A 21246-nucleotide genomic window follows, 5' to 3' on the forward strand; every position below is an offset into this window, starting at 1 on the left:
TCATTTACAGTCTAGTAACTAGATTCTACTGGACCAGGTAATACTCCCAACTTCCTTCATGCCAGGCACTGAATAAGCACTATACCTACAACAGTCAGGCAAGAGCAACATATCTTGGTCCCATCTGGGGCTTCACTAGCCCAGATTTTGCTTAGTCAAAAAAAAAAAAAAAAAAAAAAGGAGGCGGAGAGGAAGAAATGATTTAAGAATGGTTACCAAGAAACTCAATGCACATAACATTGCATTTGATAGCAGGAAAAACCCAATATAGGCATACCTTGTTTTATTGCACAGCGCTTTATTGTAGTTCACAGAGGTTGTACTGTTTACAAATTGAAGGCAAGACCCTCCACCCCAGCAAAAAGATTACAACTCACTTTACTGTAATACTCACTTTATTGTGGTGGGCTGGAACCGAACCCACATCTCTGAGGCATACCTACAGAGCAAATCTCCTCTCCCACATGAGTTCTGTAAACTAACACCAACATTCATTCATTCCATATTTACAAACTACCACACTAGGCCTGGACTAGATGGGGCATAGAGACCGCAATCTTTTTTTTTTTTTTTTTTAATTGGGGAATATTGGGGAACAGTGTGTTTCTCCAGGGCCCTGCAGCTCCAAGTCGTGGTCCTTCAATCTAGTTGTGGAGGGCGCAGCTCAGCTCCAAGTCCAGTCGCCGTTTTCAATCTTTAGTTGTAGGGGGCGCTGCCCACCATCCCATGCGGGAATTGAACTGGCAACCTTGTTGAGAGCTTGTGCTCTAAAGAACTGAGCCATCCGGCCGCCTCTCCGGAAGCTCAGCGGCAGCTCGTTGTCTTCAATCTAGTTGTGGAGGGCACAGCTCACTGGCCCGTGTGGCAATCAAACCAGCAGCCCTGTGTTTAGAGCTCGCGCTCTAACCCACTGAGCCATCCGGCCGCCCTGGGCCTGCAGTCTTGACCTCCAGAAGTTCCCAGTTATCGTGGTGAAGCACAATAGATATGTATGAAGAGCACCACACACACACCCCCAAATAGTTTGTCACCCTAGTTCATGGACAACCCCACTGGAGCTTTTCCAAGGGAGACTAGGCAAAGTCTCACGGTCAAGGTAATATCTGACTTCAACCTGAAAGGAGAGGTCAGCTCCCAAACATTGGCAATAAACTTGAAGGAGAAACCCCAAATGAAATGTAAATAGTTGTGGGTAACATTTTATTGAGTGTTCACTATGCTTTAGGTGTTATGCCAAAGACCTTACATTTAACCCTCAACATAACACTACAATCTAGGTATTATTACCCCAAAACTTGGTAAGGAGGAAGCTAGGTATGAGAGAGGTAAAGTGACGAGCCCAACTGACACCACTTGTTTATGGGTGAGGCCAGGACTCCATCCTGCGCGGGCGCCTCCGCCGATCACTCCTGACACTGAGAGCAGGACAGAGTGTGTGCCTGGGGGGAGCGGGTCCTGGTACTAGAAAAGGAGCATGGCATAATTAGCTCCCGTTTTCCCCTTAATTAAAGAGATCTGAGATCTCTGTAGTCAAGAAAGAAGAGGAAGATCTTTTTCAAATCAAGAAATCAATAAACACTGACCACCTACATGTGAGCCTGTGCAAAGAATTATCCTCTGAAGTGTTACAACTGGGCTTCCTGCTAGACATTACCCAGTGCAGGTCAATTAGGCCGCTCTGGCTGGCCAGACGTGTGTCCCTCCTAAAAGTTCCCACTTAAACAAAGAGCACGCCACCCCCAATATGGGAGGATCAGAGTCCAGTCATCACACACCAGCTCCCGAGCTTCCCCAAGTCCACTAGCAGGAGAACGGAGAACATTGAAGCTTCTATGACAAATGAGAAGTATTATTTTTTTCAAGCTCCAGACTTGGACCTATTGTTATATTTTAATAATCCTCAGCAATCTGAACATCTGCCTTCTTTGAGACATCAAAATCTGATGATTTTTAGAGCTAAAGAGCCAAAAGGTATACTGTTAAAGAGAAAAACGAACAATAATTTTTCTCTCCCTCCACATATACTTACCACCCTTCCCTCTTTTTCTTTTGTTTGCTAAATTAAATCCTATCAGTCAAACCCACACAGGGTTACCCCTAGGCTGCAGCTGACCATACAGAAATACGCCAAGACTTTAATGGATCTCACCAAAGATATGTCAAAAGAAGCTGTGAGGGTTAACAGGAAATGAATTCACTCTGTGGTGGGGACCTTTAACAATGAACAAATGGTCACCTATATTCATTTTAAACTGAACATATAAACTCCCCTCTGGTTGTAAGACAGCTCGAAGGGCAGGCCGTAGGGCAGGACAGAGAAAAGGAGCCTCGAGGTAAGTCGGGGGCCCTGGGCCTCAGCCCAGGTCTTCAGTAGCCATACAATCTGAGTAAGCTGCCCAGGTTCTCTGAGTCTCAATCTCTTCAGGATACTTCCAGCAAGTTGAACTACCAAGATCTTTTCCATGCCTAACATTTAAGGACAGACAGGCAGCTGTACTCAGGGGAGAAGGAATGAAAGGTGCTGGTGGTGAAAAGGATTAATATAATGTAACGCTATCGTCGGTCCAGAAATAGCCTGGTTTGTGCTGCATTCACCTTATCAGCCTAGATTTATTGGGAAAGGAGGTGGGGTGCAGGAGGACTGGTGGGTGGGAATCACAGCCACCTACAGTGAAATCAAACTCTGCTCCCAAATGAGTTCTTCTGAAGTGTGATTTATCCGGAGAGTGTTAAACAACTACCAGCAGTATGAAACCATGTTACTGAAATTGTGTTACTGCACAAACTTAACTTTCCCCAATGGGATCTGCAGAGAGGATGCAGAGCTGAGAATCCTGTGTCTCTGGCCATCTGTCCTATCCCAGTCTCTGGAGAGGCGTGGGGGGGAGTGTGAAAAGCCACAGGTGCCATGTATATTCAGCCACCAATGTCACATATCCATCAAGGAGCCCAGAATAAATGTCAGCTCAGCATGTAAAAAGAGGCTTGCCAATCCAGCCAGCCCAGAACACTCCCGAGCCTTCCTCCGTGCCAGGCATGGGGCTGAGGGAACACCACAGAGTGTCACTGCCAGTTTCCCCTCTGGGCCAATAAGGGGCCCCTGGCTGAAAAGGCAGTCCAGACGATCACAGGTACTCCTGGCTGCCTGTATGACTTGACTTCCACAGGCCCTTAACCAGGGTCAGTTTCCTACCTACTGAGTAGAGATAACACACATCCTTCCTGCCTCACGTGGTTGAATGAGGAAATAAATGGATATAAAAACAGTGAAGAGTATACAAAGCTTTGCAGAACAAATGCTATTATTACCACCAACACTGGGACCCTTTTGTGCCGAAACACTGTAAACTAAAAATAATCAACCACCAACCACAGGGTTTAGCAGAGCCTTGACTTTGCAACAAGAGGTCTGCCCTCTGCCTTTACTGCCATCTCAAGGCTTGTTTAGTTATTCAACTAAATGTTACCAAACCAGATGCCAGGGAATAGGCTATGCACTGGAGATAATGATAAATAAGACGCAATCCCAGACTTCTCCAAGTCCAGTCCAACGAGACAGAGTCACACAAACAACTGAAATGTGGTAGGATACGTACGGAGTGCTTTAAAAAGTGGGGCAGGTGACCGCTGCCTGGAGTGGGTGGAGGAGGTCTGTGATGGATTTACAGACGTGGCGACCTACAAACTGAGTTCTGACGTAAGATTATAGACTCTCCACTTGCACTGAGGGTGGGGAAGGGAATTCCCAGCAGAAGACACAGTCTGAGCAGAGGCCAGGGCCCACTGGGGAATACACGTGGATGAACCTTGAAGGAAAAGTTGAACCCCAGATCTAAACAGAGCTGACCCCCAACATCTGGCTAGAGCCACAGGAAGAGTGTTACTTTCCCCTTATGTCAGTGACTACCCCTCCTACACACACACACACACACACCAGTAAATCCTCTTCACACTCCTGGAGAAGAAAGCTCAGCTTCCTGGGTAGTGCTTGTCATGCAGATGGCGGTCCTAGAGGAGCTGGGAGGAGTCTATATTGGGATGTACTATGCGACAGTTGTTTCCCAGGCACCTTTTGCAGCCTCCTGTTCACTGAACATAATTCTTTTGCTTCCTGCACATCCCCCAAAATTCCAAGTATGCCCGGCGTTGTCTCTATTCTAAGTCTGTGTAGATAAAGAACAGCTGAAGAGCCCCATCACTGGAAGTGCTTTGGGAGGTGAGAATTTTCTTTCCTCCTCACCTGACAGAATAAGGCACCCAGGGCATCTCACTCACCCTGCCCCTACCATCAGTCCTGTTAATTATAAGCAGCAGTTTATACACACGGAGTGCCTGAATCCTTTCCGCTGGGCAGGTGTAATACCCATTTTATAAATGTGGACACAGACTCAAGGATGTGAAAAAACTTGCACAAGATCACTCGGATAGTAAGAGACAGACACAGGAATCAACTCCAATTCTGCTGGCTCCAGACTTTCTGCTGTGCCCACCGTCTCCAGGCGATGCTTACTCAAAAGCCACACTCACAATTCAAAACAGAACCCGCTGTGTGATAAGGCCAGCTTCTCTTAACCCTTCTTTGTAGTCCTGGGTTCTTTTATCTGCCAAAAGATAGGAGTGCAACAAAGATCTCCAAGATTCCTTTCAACAATAAAATTTAATCTACTTAGTGTCTCAGAGCTTAAACACGCTCAGTGGTAGGTAACCTACATGATCACGTGGAGTTCATTATATAAACCCTGGAAAGTAGCGCGGCATTACCGTCACCCCACTTTGCAGAGCAGCAGCAGGCACACAGTGGTCATATGATGAGTTGTCGGTTAACAGTTGCGCCAGGGAAGGAGATCAGATCACACATTTTGCCTCTATACAAGGTACTGTTATTTAAAAGCACTGCAGCCTGAAAAGTCTGAAGCCTGCAGACTTTCAAACCCCTCTGGAAGAGAGGATAATCTCTGCAGTCAAATGAAACACTTGGGGAGGCAGAAACATTCATTCAGAATCTGACTGGGAAGCTGGGCTCTTCACTGCACTGCTAGCAAGCACCCCAAACAAGCACCACTCTAAGAGGGGAACAGAATGTCCTCCTCAGACCATCCTGAATTTGGGCCTGTTCATTCCAAAACTCTCATAAGCCTATTCCCAATTTTCTAGAAACTAGACCCTACTCTACAAACAATACAGGGTGCTCTGCCCCCCCTCGACCCCGTAGCGCTCAGGCAGTTGGACAGACCCGATGTGAGAGCTCCCTGGGATCCCTCCCGGCTGTCCCCACCATCTTTCAAGCCCTCTCCACCCCTGCCTTTGCGCTCTTAGGGAAGACAGGCTCTTTCCCGGATACACCGCCACCATTCTCATTTTGCTGTTTTTAATCTCTCTCGACATACTCATGCACGTGACTTTAACATTTCTTTAGGGAAAACCCTAAAACTTTAATTTCTCAGTTTCTGAAAGACAACCTTCTAAACCATGAGTCTGTTATAATGAAATCAAACATATTTAGGCTTCCTAAAAATATTACCCCAGCACTATGCCTTCCTTTTGCTTCCACATGCCCATCCCCCAAACACACACATATATACTGTGTTTCCCTGAAAATAAGACCTAGCCGGACCATCAGCTCTTATGCGTCTTTTGGAGCAAAAATTAATATAAGACCTGGTCTTGGAAAAGAAAGAATAGAATAGAATAGACTGGGTCTCATATTAATTTTTGCCCCAAAAGACGCATGTGAGCTGATGGTCCGGCTAGGTCTTATTTTCGGGGAAACATAGTATACTTTAGACTGTCATTTGGATACCGGAATGTGTAATTTAAATGTCTTTAATAGCATCTACTAAAAGGACATTTGCACATGATTCTTCACTTTACCTCAAAGCTATGATCCAAACTGGAGCTTTTAATGAATTTCAGAACTAAACAGGTAATACATGGATGGCAAATACTAACAATAAAATTCAGACCAGAATTTAAAATGCAATCAACTTGCCTATAACATTTGTATCTTTTTCAATTTTCAGCAAAAGTCCTTTGTGTCCATCTCTCAGCTCCGTGCCTAGTATATATAAGGTATGTACTGACTATCCGTTAAATGAATGTTAATACATCTTAATCTTTTTAACACATCTACTGTTACAATTTTGTTCTAAATCTATTTGACCTTAACACAAATGCCATTTGAATCAATAGCAAATAACAAGCAGCTGCTTGCATTCAAAGTATACATACCTCTGTCATTTGACCTGTTTTGAAGTTCTCTTCTTGTTTGGAAGACAAATGGTTAGCAGCTGCAAGTTCAATTACAAAACACTTGGTAGGAAGGCAGAGAAAGAAGCAGAGGGAATCAAAGTGCTATTTCATACATTAAGCGTGGAATTTTTTTCCAACAAATATCTTTCATGTCCCTAGGGGAAACTAATCCAGACATGCCCTTTGAACTTGGGAAAACACAGGGCTGTAGTTTGGGAGGCCAGGCAAAGCTGGGACCGTAGGGGAGTCACTCCTTTCACAAATCTCCATTCTGTTAATTTTTCTTTAAGGGAGTGTGGAGCAAGGGAAAAGCCACCAGTCGAAAGGCCTGGATTAATTAGGTATATGACAAGGTACTTCTTACCTTTGTCACTCATTTTCTCCTTCACAAAATAAAGAAGCAAAAATCAAATAAATTAATAAAAGGGTAAAACTGGTTTACCTCTAAGCACTAACAGAATTCTTCTGCAATGACGGAAATGTTCTAATCTGTGCTCTCCAATACAGCAGCCTAGCCACACGTGGCCACTGGGCCCCTGAAGTGTTCTAACGCAACTTAGGAACTGATTTTTAAACTTCAATTTTAATTAACTTAAACTTAAATAGCTACATATGGCTAGTGGCCATAGTTTTGCTGAGTGAAGCTCTAAAAAGACCTCTAGCATTTTACTCAATCTTTGGAGGACGTGTGGAAAAAGCATAGGTATTAGAGTAAGACAGACGTGGGTGCTAAACTTAGTTCCGCCACTTACTAGTTGTGCAAACTTGTTTAAATAACTTCCTTGAACTTCATTTTCTTTATTTTTACAAAAGAATATTATGCGCTTTCTTGAATTTTAGTGCAAATTCAACATAACGAAGGTAAAATAGACCAGACAGACCCTCAACAATGATAGTTATTTTTCTAGTTACAGTGTCCTTTAGGGATAAGTTTCACATCTTCTGACTTCATCTTACTGTTCCTTCCGGATGTGTTCCTTCCCCATAATTAATTATCACCCCACAGATTAACAGCTGTGATCATACCAATGCAGCTAAAGATGCAGCCCTTGTCTTTCAAGAAAGCAGCTAGCTCAGGAATTGTTCCAGGTCCTCAGCTGCGGGCGAGCCTTCTGTAACCCAAGTCCTGCGCACCCCCGGAACTGCTGATTTCCGCCTACCCTGGGTCCCCTCCACCTCAAACCAGCATTCAGGAATTCACAAAACCCCTCCCGATGACTGACTGCCTATCAAGCTGCAGCTTTGTTCAATGCAACTAAAACACCTGTTGATGGTTTCTGGTACTTTCCTCATGAACTCTCCCCTTGACTTCCCCTAATAAATAGTTTATGGCTTTTTTTTAATTTAGAAATGTTTATGACTATCTTTAAAAAAATTTTTTTGGTAATTGCTCAGTGATTTAGAACATTCAGAAATAGAAATATAGCAAGCTACATTTATGGTTACCCCAGCATTAGTTTAGTTCCCAAAATAAAACAAGGCAAAGGAGTCTGTCTTCTGAGTGTTCCAGTAAAACAATAACAGTGTTGCAATCTTAAATTAATAGACCCTGTTAAGCGCCTGATCCAAAAGTTTCACTGGTTCTTCCTTTGGTAAATGTAACATTTCCACGGTTCCAATGGCCAAGTTTATCAGTGAACATACATGAATGACTAAAGTAAGCAGGATAAATTTTCCATTATTAATAACTGTTGGAATGTGAAGCTGCTTGTTTCCCCATCATTACGCAGACTCAGAGCTGGAGAGGGGAGAGGAGAACTGAAATACAGGCAGGCATTTTGGTAGGATTTCAATCTGGATTTGACTAAGCCATTAGACAAAAGGTTTCCAGTTAGCTTGGAATTCATGTTAACCTCTGAGGCCTCCCCCAACAAGGACATTCCTGAAGGACTGTTTACTGAAGGATGAAATCAAATAGGGCAAATAATTTTGACTCTGCACTCTTAAATGTGGTGACAGTCTGAACTTATTTTTTAAAACTAACCTGGATATGTAAGTTATAACTCAATAAAGAAGGAAACATAATTAACCCAAATCCAGACAAACCTGTGAGTACAATACGATTGTCTAATCAGTCATTACAACTCCCCAAATTTCAAGATTTAACCTGAATCTAGAACTCATGTGGATCATTCACTCAATTTTTCTACTTTGTCTGAAAAGTAAATGCATCTTAAGAGCATTCAAGATTCTGAACCTTTCTTGGTAACAGTTAAACTCAAAACAGATCAATTCCAGTAAGGCATTCATTTCAAGGGGACTTTTGTCTGTGGTTATTTTTGAAAACCACTGCCTTTAAAACTGACATTATGAAGCTTAAAAATAGGTCCTTCTACTAAGGATCCTGGACTGAAATATCCTTTCCTTCCCCCCATTTCCTTATTCCCTTTTCCCTCAAACACCTAGGAAAGTGGTAATAGAGAGGGGTATCTTCTCCCCAGTTTCAGATTATTACTTGAAAAGAGGTTTTTAAAATTTGTTTTAGAAAATTGGGTAAGGTTACCAAACTTCAGGGTTAGGTAAACTTGGAAAATTTTCAAACCAAAGTAAGTATATAATATATACACCGTAAGAAAATGAGTTGAGATATAAACTCAACCACCTCTTTCCACTCTGTATGAACTCCTGGCAAGCTCCTTCCCCTCTCTGAGACTGATTTCCTCGTCTCACAAATGAAGGCACTGGGCTAAAGGATCTGTAAGGTCTCATCCAGTCCTAAGAGGCTCTGCCTCTCTAAAGCTGGGCAGCTGCTTCTTATTTTCATGGCTCCTTGGAAAGAGCAGGAAAGCCTCTGGCCCAGCAGGTGCCTGGGAAGCCTCGTTATACATAATAGTGTTCCCTTGGGACACAAGACCAATGAAAGATGTTGAGAGAAAATATAAAAGGTGTGGAGAGAAAAAAAACTTATGTTTTGCAGATGACACTAGTAAATCTAGAAATGCATATATATTCAATCAAAACAGTACTAGATATAATGAGTAAATTTAACAAAGCTGCAGGAAATAAACAATTGATACAAATCAAACCATAGGCAAGGTGAAAAATACAAATGTAAACATGTTCAATCACAACAGCATCAAAATGTTAAGTATTTGAAATATTAACAGGACAAAAAAGAATTATTCAGAAGAAACTACAACACCATAAAGAGGAGACAATAACTAGAAAGGTATACCATGAAAATTTTTAGTTTCTTTACGCATTACCACGTTTTAAAAGGACTATCAAAACTACATAAGAATGAGTTAAAAAAATAAATTTTAGAAATAGAACAAAATACCATAAAGACCAAACAAAGGTAAATCTGAAAATACAACAAGTGAATAAATAAATCATATTTAATACACTCCAGTCAGATACTAGAACTCATTGTGGAGAAAAATTAATTTAGATCCATATCTCACGCCAAAAACATTAATTAATTCCAGATGGGATAAAGAGTTAACCATAGAAGGGAGAGAAAAGGCTAGAAGGAAATGAAGCCACATACTCCTGCTGGTTATGAAGATGTCTAAATACTAAAAAAAAGTAAGCTACCCCACATAACAGACATGCTTTTGAAGATTAAAAAAATATTTTTTCTTAATACAACATAAAAGGAAAACATCACAACAGGACAATGTAATAACTACATAATTTGTAAAACCTTAAAATACAAAGCACACTGACCTACTGCTTCAATAAACTAGAAGACAAGTAATTGTATATGGGTTAATAAATGATATGAACAAAAAAGAAAATACAAACCACATAAAAACTATTCAGACATATCTTAAAAAACTGCATGTGATTTTTCAAAGTGTCCAGCTGGCGCCACAAAACTGTCCTACCTACCTCTCCAGCTTCATCTCCTGCAACCTGCACTGATAAACCAGGCACACTCCTTGCCGGCTCCTTCACGCATCCCAAGCTTTCCCTCGTGTGAAGTGGCTCATCGTGAGCTCTCTTTCTGCCCCCCCCCCGCCCCCATTCCCATGGAAATCCCAGCCATCCTTCAAGACCCAGCTCAAATGTCATCTCCTCTGTGAAGGCTCTCCTAATCTTCCTCACTGGATGTGCATCTTCCTCCTCTCAATGAGCTCCCACAGTACTTTCTCTGTACTTCTTCTTTCAGGGCACTTTTCTTACTCTGCAGCCATTTGTTTCCTTCTTCTTGTGCCCCTGCAACCTCTTCCTATTATATGAGAGTTTAAGGTCCTTGGAAGCAAAGACAGCCTTAGTCACCTACCTACAGCTTCCAGCATAGTAAATTACATTCAGTAAGCAGTCAATAAATATTAAACTGAATTCATGAAATACAGAAAAATAATCCCATTTCAAAAACACAGCCTGGCTAACAAAGTAAAGCAGACTGACTTTTAAAGGAGCCCTTATTAAACTGCCTACTAAACTGCCAAAAAAAAAAATCACTAAACTTAAAAAAAAAAAAAAACTTGAGGAAACAGTTGAAATATACATTGTAAATTACTTCTTTTTTGGGGGGAACATATTTTGTTAATGTGTAACAGCGGTAATATGGTTCATTGCCTCTGATTCTGCACATGAATTAATCTAAAAGCTGAACAAATTGGTTTAGAACATTTACAAGAGTATCAATAAAAATCTGGAAGCCACCTAAATAATCAACAAAGGTCATCTATGAAGCCAGACCCTATCAAATTCTACTCTTTGGTCAAAAATAAATTACAAGCATAAGGATTATGTCCCTCATAATTGTGTGAAAATTGTGTGTGTGGAGGGGGGTGACTTATCAACTGATCACAACTACTTAAGTATGAATATAATGGAAAAACCAAAAGTGAAACTAGAAAACTTAATGTCTGTAGGTTCTTTCTTCAAAAGGTGTTTATATATTCTTTTTTTTTTTTTTTTTTTGAAAGTTGTGCTTAAGAAGGCAAATGTTCAAAGAAGCGGTGAGGGGAAAAGAGGTCACTCTATCCTTGTCCACTTTCTCTTCAACCCCCATGTAACCTCTTCTTAATCTGACTCCCTTGCTGACATCAAAGCAGGAGGCCCCAAGGACCTACCAAGAAATCGGAGGCAGGATCAGCATTTTTAGCAGTGGGCCCTGCACCAGGATTCAGAGAACACCTGCTACTTTAAAACAAAACATCATTCATCCTGAGAGGTGTTAACTTTGCAAACAGGTATGTGAGCCTCCAACAGTTCTGAGCTTTCAGGCAACAGAACCAGGGCACAGGACATGAAATAAAATCACAAATCAAGTGTCAGTCAGAGACCATGATTTTTCAAAAGTGGCAACTTCTGGAAAGAACAACAGAAACAAAATTGGGACCCTATGCTTTCTTCTTAGACTCACTGCATCTTCTTCCGAGCCTGTGGGTTCTCTGGATTTTTTTTTTCAACATGTCAGAAAGATTTGCCACTGCTTGACCTGTGCTTCCTGTGATGATGCTGGAAATAACTACCAATTCATATAGAGGAAAGCTAGCAAGGAGTTTTTTTTATTGGTTTATTTGGTTCAACATTATTTTGGCTTTGTCCACTGTACCAAAAATTATTTATTTGATATCAACAGTGTTATAAGACACAGGGATCCAAAATACATGATCCCTAATAATCAAGTTAAGGAAATAAAGACACAAATGGAACATTTAGTGAGTAAGAAAGCATTATGATTAAAAAAATATTGCATTTAATGTGGTGTTTATTACACAAATAGGCCAGAAGTTCAAAAGGGAAGAGAAAAATGTGAGTTAACATTAAAAAAGGCGTAAAACTTAGGATGAATTTTGGTTTGGGGGCACTTTTAAAAAATGTATTACAAAGTTTTTCAAACATACAGAAAAATGAAGACTAAATAGTGAAACTCATAAACTAAACAAATGTGAATATCTGCCGCATTTGCTTTGTCCATTATGCATGTATGTGTATTTTTTCTGAACAATTTCATATAAGTTTCATGCATCAGCTGTGAATCACAACTCTCCTACATAATAATACTATTATTACATCTAAAAAATTAACAACTCTATTCAAATTTCCCTAATTGTGCCAAGAATGCATGTTATAGCTATTTCATTCTTTGATTCAGTACCCAATCGAGGTTCATGCATTCCATTTAGTTGGCATGTTCCTTAGTCTCTTATTCTAGAACAACACCATTACCCATCCCCCAACTTTTACCCTATGACACTGACTTTTTAAAGAGACTGGATCAGTTGTCTCAGAGAATATTCCACATCCTGGATTTGTCTGTTTCCTCCTGGTGCCATTTAACTTGTTCCTCTGTCCCTGTATTTGCTATAAACAGGAAGTTAGGTTTCAGACTTGATTAGATGCAGGTTGGGGTTGGATTTTAAAGGATGAGCAGCATATACAACGTCTAAATCAACGTGATTTATCGACATTTGCAGGTTGGTATTAAGATCAAAGGTACCAGTCAAGCTATCTGAGAAGGAACTCACAGCTGGCATCCTTACCAACACTTCCCATTTGGACAGCCTGTCAGTAATCATAAAGCACTTTCCTACATTATTTCAGGTGATGCTCACCTGCCCTCACAGGTTTGCTCCATTATCATCCTTACTTTACTAAGAAGGAAAATCAAGGCTCAGTGAAGTTAAATGACATGCTCAAGGGCAACAATTAAGATGTGGTGTATAACTAAGTCTCAAACCCAGGTCCTAGACTATCATGGAGTTACTCAGAAAAGGCTATATGGCAAATGAGATTTATGCTCGGTCTTGAAAGATGGGTAGCATTCATGCATTCCAGGCACTGTGCTAGACGCTGGGGAAATATCAGTACACCAGACAGTCATCGTCCCTGCCCTTATACTATGTTTCCCCGAAAATAAGACCTAGCTGGACAATCAGCTCTAATGCATCTTTTGGAGCAAAAATTAACATAAGACCCGGTCTTATAGTAAAATAAGTATTGTATTATATTATATTCTACCCGGTCTTATAAGACTTATAAGACCGGTCTTATAAGACCGGGTATAATATAATATAATACTTATAATACTTATAGTAAAATAAGTATAATATAATATAATACTTATAATACTTATAGTAAAATAAGACCGGATATAATACCGGGTATAATATAATATAATATATTATTTTACTATATTTATTTTACTATAAGACCGGGTCTTATATTAATTTTTGCTCCAAAAGACGCATTAGAGCTGATTGTCTGGCTAGGTCTTATTTTCGCAGAAACACAGTAGAAGCTAAAGTGTGGTGGCAAGTACAAAACAAAAATAAAATCACACAGGAAATCGGAGGAGGGCATTCCAGACAAAGGAAACCATGTGAGCAAGACTAGACAGAGGTAAGAAGCAGTATGCTGGGGCAAGGGGAGAACAATAAGGAGATGAGTCAGTGTGGGCCACAGCAGGTGAACTGGGAAAGAGAAAAACCAAACTAGATGGATAAAGCAGGGTCAACAGCTACACTACTGAAGTAGTCTCTCCCTTTCTTTCAAAGATGCACAAATAAGTGAAATTAGAATTTTGTGTTTATGTTCGCACAAGAGCTCCACACATCTCCTTGCCACTGGCTAAGTCAACTTTAGGAATTGTTTTCCATTCTGTATTTGCTTTAACAACAGCAGAGACGTTCTTCCCAAGCACATGGGCTTCAGCTGGCCTTACTTTTCACCAGAAGCTGTTCTCAAGAGACAGCACCAGTATTACTACAGCAACAAACCAGTAGAAGCATCCAAGTTCAAAACTACAAAATCAGTTCAAAAGCCCCTAGTTATCATGGGGCACATCCTTGAAAACCTGTAAGAGACCCCGAAAAAGCACATCACCCGATCTCAACCTTTTTGTTCCCTTCCTTAAAGGCCTTCACACTAGAACAGGTGTGTGTCCCTTACAAACACGGCAGAATTGCTGATGCTATAAACTATGCTCTGAATGCAAAACTTAAGTCTGAGTGTTTCAGGGTTACCTTGAAATGGTTCAAAATCCACAATCTGTGGCTGCCACCAAGAACAAGCAATGCACCCTCCTGTTTATTTAGCACCTTATGGTCTTCGAAGCACTTATCTTATTTAATCTTCACAATACTCCTTCCAAGTAGAAATTATTCAATCATTTAATCAACAGATATCTACTGAGTACCTACTAGGGGCCAGACACTGTTCTATATACAGAACAAGGAACAAAGCCAAGCCCTCACCCTCATGAAATTTACATTTTAATGATGGGGGCAGATAAATACTTGTACACAATGCAATTTTACTTAGCGGTAAGTGCTATGAAGGAAAGGAGAGCACAACAAAGGCGTAGAGAATGACAGCGAGTGCTTTATTAGAGTGATCAGGATGTCCTCTGTGCGGGGACATTTGAGCAGAGGTCGGAAGGAAATGAGGAAGCAAGTCATGTGGGTATTTGGGAGAAGAGCATTCCAGGCAGAGGGAATGGCAAGTGCAAAGGCTCTGAGACAGGGACGGGCCCACCCTACTTCAGAACAGCACGGAGAGCACTGTGGCTAGAGTGCACGAGTGAAGGGGACAGTGGGAGAAAACAAAGGACCTGATCACGTAGGGCCTTGTAAGCCATCAAGGTAAAGATTTTATAAACCATTATTATCTCCACTCTACAGGCAAGGAAACTAAATGGCAGAAAGTACAAAGGACTTGCCTAAGGTCAAAGAAAAAGTGAGGTCTTGAGAAGTACCCTGTGTTGCTATTGTGATTTCTACTTACGGCTCAGGCTTATCCTCATGGAGATTAAAAGTGTTCTGTACAAAACAAAGAAAGATTAAGTATGTGCCTCATCTTGGAAAGACAGGCACGGTACCCTAAGACCCAGCAATCCCATTTCTGAGTGCATTCACTCCACAGAGAACTCTCACGCGGGTCCAAAGGAGCTACGCACAAGGGTGGTCACAGCCATACTGGGTAAGGCATCATGGGGCTGGAAACAACAGGGGTCTTATTCTAGGGGAATAACAAGTGAGATGTGGTACGTGCACATGACGGACTGCAACTGAGAGAAATAGTGAACTATATGCACATACAGCATCATGAAGAGATCTCAGAAACGTGGGGTTTTTTTAAAGATAAGAAACTGAAATAAGAGTTTGGGAAAAGGAACACTGCTCCTGTTCAAATATTCTGGTTCTTTTCCAAGAAGATCCCAGCCCCCTGGGAAGATCAGTGTGACCATGTGATATGCTTTGGCCAATAAAATGGGAGCAAAAGTGACATGGGTCACTTGTGGGCAGAAACTTTAAAAGCCAAAATGTGGTTCACAAGATTCCCTTCTCACATACGCGTATCTCAGAGATGGTGCCTCCATCAGCCTGGTCCCTGATGGAATCAAAATAACAGAGCTTCCCCCTGACCTGGAAGTGTGTTAAATAAGATTTTGTTGTTGTTACTTCAACTTAACCCAGTCTATCCCGACTAATGCAGATTTATAGTACAATAACATTTTTAATAAAAACTGAATATATTTAAGGTATACAACATGATGATTTAATATAAGTAGACATAGTGAAATGATTACTAGTCAAGCTAATTAATCTATCCATCTCCTCAAATAGTTACCATTTGTGTGTGTGTGGGGTAAGAGCACCTAAAATCTACTCTGTTACCGTAGCAAATTTCCAATATTCAGTACCGTGTATTAACGAGAGTCATAATGCTATACATAGATCTAGACTTGTTCACTCTACATAACTGCAACTTTCTACCCTTTGACCAATAGCTCTCCATTTCCCCCACCCCCCCATCCCTGACAAGCACCTTTCTACTCTGTATCTGTGTATTCCACTTTTTTAAGATTCCACTTATAAGTGATACCATGCAGTACTTTTTTCCTATGTCTGGCTTATTTCACTTAGCATAATGTCCACCAGGTTCACCCATGTTGTCGCAAATGGCAGGACCTCCTTTTTTCAGGCTGAATAATAGCACAATAGTATTCAGCATTCTAAGCACAGAAACATACAAAACAATACTATCTACCTCACAAAGGTACACATATACCTAACAAAAGGGTAGACTGATAAGACTATACACTGAATACCCTAGAGTGAGTGAATAGTGACTGTGAAAGAAAAGCAAATGGGGGTGGGGGAATAAGAATAAGAGGGAAAATAAAAGAAAAAATGAAAAGGTATAAAAATTATTAAACACATTGTACAAATATTAGAAATTTCATTCACTCAACAATTCACTCAACAAACATTTCTGCACTTATTTATGTGCCAAATACTGTATTCTAGGTACTACTTACAGAACAGTGAATCAAAAATAAGCAGCCCTATGCTTATAGTTTATGGCGTACAGAAGAGAGAAATATTAAAAATACCCTAGGAAAAGATTATTGATAGTGAATGAGTGTCATTAAAAACTGAGGTGCAAGGGTGGCCCGATTGCTCAGTTGGTTAGAGTGCAGTGCTCTTAACAACAAGGTTGCCGGTTCGATCCCCACATGGGACAGTGAGCTGTGCCCTCCACAACTAGACTGAAACAACTACTTGATTGGAGCTGACGGGTCCTGGAAAAACACACTTAAATAAATAAAAGTTAAAAAAAATTAACTTTTTTTTTTAAAAAAAAAGCAAAAAACTACTGAGGTGACATGAGAAAAAGGGATCTACTTTAGGTAGTCTGTGAACATCTCTGAGGAAATGACATTTAAGTAGAGAGGTGAAGATTGCTTCCTTCCTAACTTGAGAAGAGGAAAGGATGATTCAGGCAAAAAGGAACAGCACATGCAAGGGCCTGATGGGAGCACGGATCATCCCACCGAGGAAGTGAAACAGGACCAATGTGGTGGAAGAAAGGAGCAGCAGGAAATGTAATCAAAGAGATGGGGGTGGGAGCCACACAGTGGCTCAGAGTCTCATAGTCCAATATAAGAAGTTTGGATTTTATTCTAACTGCAATGAAACCATGAAAACATTTTAAAGAGGGGAATATGATCTTATTCCCAATTAATTTCATTCCAACACTTAGCACCCTTCCAATATGATCATACGTTTTTTGCAAAACCTGCAAAAGAAGTATTTTTGTATTCATTTTCTTCAAGCACCTCCCAGAACCTGCATAAACTTCAGGTTCCACATAACCTAGCTCTGTCTGAACGGGTTAAGCGCTACGTTCAGACAAGGTGCCAGGGAGCCACAGAGAAGCAATCTTGCCAATTTAATACCAATAGTTCTTTACTGTCAATGGATTTTTTTCTTCTTTAGTTTACACTGTATGATAGAGTTCACAACTGTGCCCTGATGGAATCACAGAAATCACGGTAACAGTAGCTTTGCTTGAGAAACACTCTCAAAGGTGAAAGATGAAGATGTGTACAGCTTCTAATACCAACCCTTGTCCCATTAGTGCCAGAAAATGTAGTGGAACAGTCCCTGTTTGTCTCAGGCAGCCTACACAAAGATGCCTCCTATTGTAACACAGCAATGAGTCATGGAGGTGGATGCAGATGGCACAGAAAACTAAGCAAGGGAGAGTCATCCAGAAGCAAAGGCACCTTAACACACACACATATCCACCGGAGGAATGAAAATTACCTTCCAGTTTCCTTCAGCCTTCTCAACATTTATCCAATTAACAAAGGCACTAACTAACGTTTATGGAAGATTTACTACCATGTTTCCCCGAAAATCAGACCTAGCCGGACCATAATCTCTAATCCATCTTTTGGAGCAAAAATTAATATAAGATCCGGTCTTATAACATATAAGACCCAGTCTTACATTAAAATAAGACTGGGTATTACATTATATTAGACGCGGTCTTAAATACTATATTAAAATAAGACCGTGTGTTATACTAATTTTTGCTCCAAAAGACGCATTAGAGCTGATGGTCCAGTTAGGTCTTATTTTCGGGGAAACACGGTATGTATTAGCTTATTTAATCTTCACAACTACCCTAAGTCAGTTCTATCATTAGCCCCATTTTCACAGATGAAAAAACTAAACCTAAGCCTTAAAAAGACTAAAAGATTTGTCCCTAGTCACAAAACTACAAGTAACACAGCCAAGTTTCAAACTTAGCCTAACTCCAGAGTCCAACCTCTTAACCACTGTTTAGAATCTCCCAGTCCCACCCAAATTTTTCTGCCATCAGCTCCAGGGTAGCTTCTTCTTTTCCTCTCTGTATGATTTTCTGTTAATGAAATTTCCTCCCCTTTGCAAGAATACAACTGTAGTGTCACAATTAACAACAGAATGAACAGGTACTTCTACTTAGTACCTTCCTCCAAATCAAATAGGAGCAGAATGATCAGGTCACAACATTCAGCCAGAATTCACTCTGTTCAAAACAAAAGGTCAAAAGTTAGTCCTGAAAACAGTGACAGTTACTAAGGAATCCCCTGTCTCTGGGGGTTTTCAATCTGTTTTAAGGGGATAAAATTCTGTACACTAAAACTAAATGAATGTTTGCAAAGCAATGCACTGACCTGTACAAGTCAATATCATGCAAAACAGACACTAGGGGATTGAAGAGGATTTGTTGGGAGCAGGTGTGAAGAACCTGGCTGAGCTCACACCACAGGTCCACTACTGGCCTTAGGATCATTACAGAGATGGACAAAGTCACCAACAGGTCCCTGGACTATGAAAATCTAGAGAGGAAGGAAGGTTACAGAAATCACCGAAGGGCAGAAGGTTCAGGACTGCTCCATTCACTTAATCAGCTAGCTTCCTAAAGTCTCCCGTGTGCAGGTAAAAGTATAAGAGCCAAATCTTTCCTGGTTATTTCTCCAGCTAGCAGGGTCTCTCTCCCCTACACAGTCGTTCCTGTACCTCACCCCAAACCAAAAAAATTGGGGGAGCTCAGAAACCCCCATGAAACAATCTCATTATAATTTAATGTAATCGAGTGCTGGTTCGTGAGCAACCCTGGAAGCTGCAAAGATGGAGCATCTTGTGTGTAGTATTCGTGGCCCTGGTGTTCCTGTGTCAGGAGTGTGGGGATCACGGGGAAGTAACAAATGCCAGGAGAGGCACTGGTGAGGAGTGATTTGCAGAATGCAGGAATGAATGAAAGAGAGAATGAAGGAATGAATGAAGTCAGATGAAAAGGAAAGCCGCTCCCTATCAGACCAGATGGTTTCCAGGAAGAAGGGCAAGGACCAGGAGCCCCCAAAGTCGGCGATGGAAGAGCCTCACGGGGTTGTCGGTGTACACACGCCCCCGCTGGCCAGGCAGCGGGCCGGCAACCAGGCATTCCCGGCCCACAGGTGTCAGGCACCTAGGTGAGGATGCTCTAGTTGGTCCCAACTCCACTCCATACCCTGAGCCAGTCTCCAAGATGCAGATAACATCTTAATTCTTTCCAAGAATGTGTTCCCTTCTCCCCGTTACAAGTCAGAATCCCAGAGGATCGAATTCAGAAAACAGCGGGGGGAGGGGGGCGGGGCGGCGGGTGAACCAATCTTTCATTTTCTTGTGGCCAGGGATGACTGAAGGGGTCGGGAAAGAGGGGAAAAATCGAGACTGACTGGCCTGAATCCGGAGCACAATCAGTGCTTAGTCACAGATACCACGGCAGCCGGGAGTTCCTCGCTCCTGCCATTCCGAGACGTACGTGACGAACTCGAGCGGAGCTCGGCGCGCGGTGCACAAGCTCCTGCACCCCCTCGGGGACCTCGCCAGCCCAGCCTGGCGGTCGCCGCCCACCCCATACTTACTCCGCCGAGCTGGTGCCGTTAACCGCGGAGCCGTCTGGGGCCGGGTTCAGCTGGATGGGCGTCGGCTTCTTCTTGGGCATTTTGAACCCGGGAAAGGCGCTTCCAACTCCAAGGGGAAGGCGGCCCCTCTGCTTCCTCCCTCTGCGCTGCCCCGCGACCGCCACGCGGGGCCAACTGGGAGTCGCGGGCTTGGGGGCTGCTTTCGAGGGGGCGCGCCCCGCGCGGTCCCCTCAGCGCCGAGGAGCTGGTGGCGGTCTCGCGGGACCCCCACCCTAACTCGCCCAGGGCTCGGCGCACAGGGAACCGAAGGGCTTCCTCGCCGGCGCAGTTCGGCAGCCCGGGATTCCTTCCCGCTTTCCCTCAGTCAACGGGTCTCCTCGGGTTCGAGCGGCTCCGCCGAGCGCGCACCAGAGCCCTGCTCCAACCACAACCCAAGAAAGTACCGCCACCGCCGTCGCCGCGCTTCTAGCCGCTCCGCGAAGCGGTCCCTGGGAGGGACGGGAGGCGGGGGAGGGGTGGGGAAGGGGGAAGCCTCGCCCCCCGCCCCCCACTGGGGCTGCTGCCTTTTCCACACACCCACTCGGCTCCGCCCCAATTGCCTCGCCGACAGCCAATGGGAGCAAGCCTCGGAGGCAGATGACGCGGAAATACGTCACGGGGGCGCGGCGCGCTGCCCTGGGGGCGGAGTCCGGCGCGGGTTCCACAGCGCCCTCTGCTGACCGGAGGCAGCCAGGTAGACCCTCCGGAAAAGGACGTCATGCATCCTGGTTCCCCCAGGGAGCCGTTGTGTTGAGTTTATTCTGGACGGTACCCTGCTGACTCCTCCTCTGTAGTGACTGGAGCCCCGGGACTAAGTTACATTGACAGAGATGAAATAAAATAAAATAAGGTGAAGAACCCCTTCTCATGACAAGAGGAGAGGCAAAGTGGGAGATTAGAAAACTTGTTGAGAGACTCCTTGTGCTTAACAATCTGGTATATATGTACATACATACGTATATATTATATATATACATACAAACATATATATATATATTATATATATATTACATACATATATATGTAATACCACTGATCTACCGATGAGGGTACAGTGAGATGAATACTCAGTATTGATAAGGTTGTAAATTGGGGCAATCTGTTTGAGAGCAGATTAGTAATATTTTTTAAAGCCTTAAATAAAAAACCCTTTCATCCAATAAGCCCAGCTCTATGAAACTTGAAGAGTAAAGATGAGAATAAAAAGCTTAAGATAAAAGAGGCACAATGCCTACTCAAATATGCTCATCCAGTTTTCCCCTTTGTCCTTGCTAAAGTAATCCTAAAGGCATTAGGTGTGCAGAAACAAAGTAAGC

The 21246-nt window shown here is 42.4% G+C and overlaps 1 protein-coding gene across 1 annotated transcript in view; it reads right to left on the reverse strand.

The window, feature by feature from the left end:
* Positions 1 to 20486, reverse strand: part of MAP2K1 (mitogen-activated protein kinase kinase 1) — a 71073-nt gene extending 50587 nt beyond the window's left edge. The window contains exon 1 of the mRNA XM_033107263.1: positions 19892 to 20486. Coding sequence (XP_032963154.1) covers positions 19892 to 19971 — 80 coding nt within the window. The 5' untranslated portion in view covers positions 19972 to 20486. The remainder of the gene's footprint in view (positions 1 to 19891) is intronic.
* Positions 20487 to 21246: the final 760 nt, after the last annotated feature.

This window comes from Rhinolophus ferrumequinum, chromosome 6 (genome assembly GCF_004115265.2).
Source record: "Rhinolophus ferrumequinum isolate MPI-CBG mRhiFer1 chromosome 6, mRhiFer1_v1.p, whole genome shotgun sequence".
Lineage (NCBI taxonomy): Eukaryota > Metazoa > Chordata > Mammalia > Chiroptera > Rhinolophidae > Rhinolophus > Rhinolophus ferrumequinum.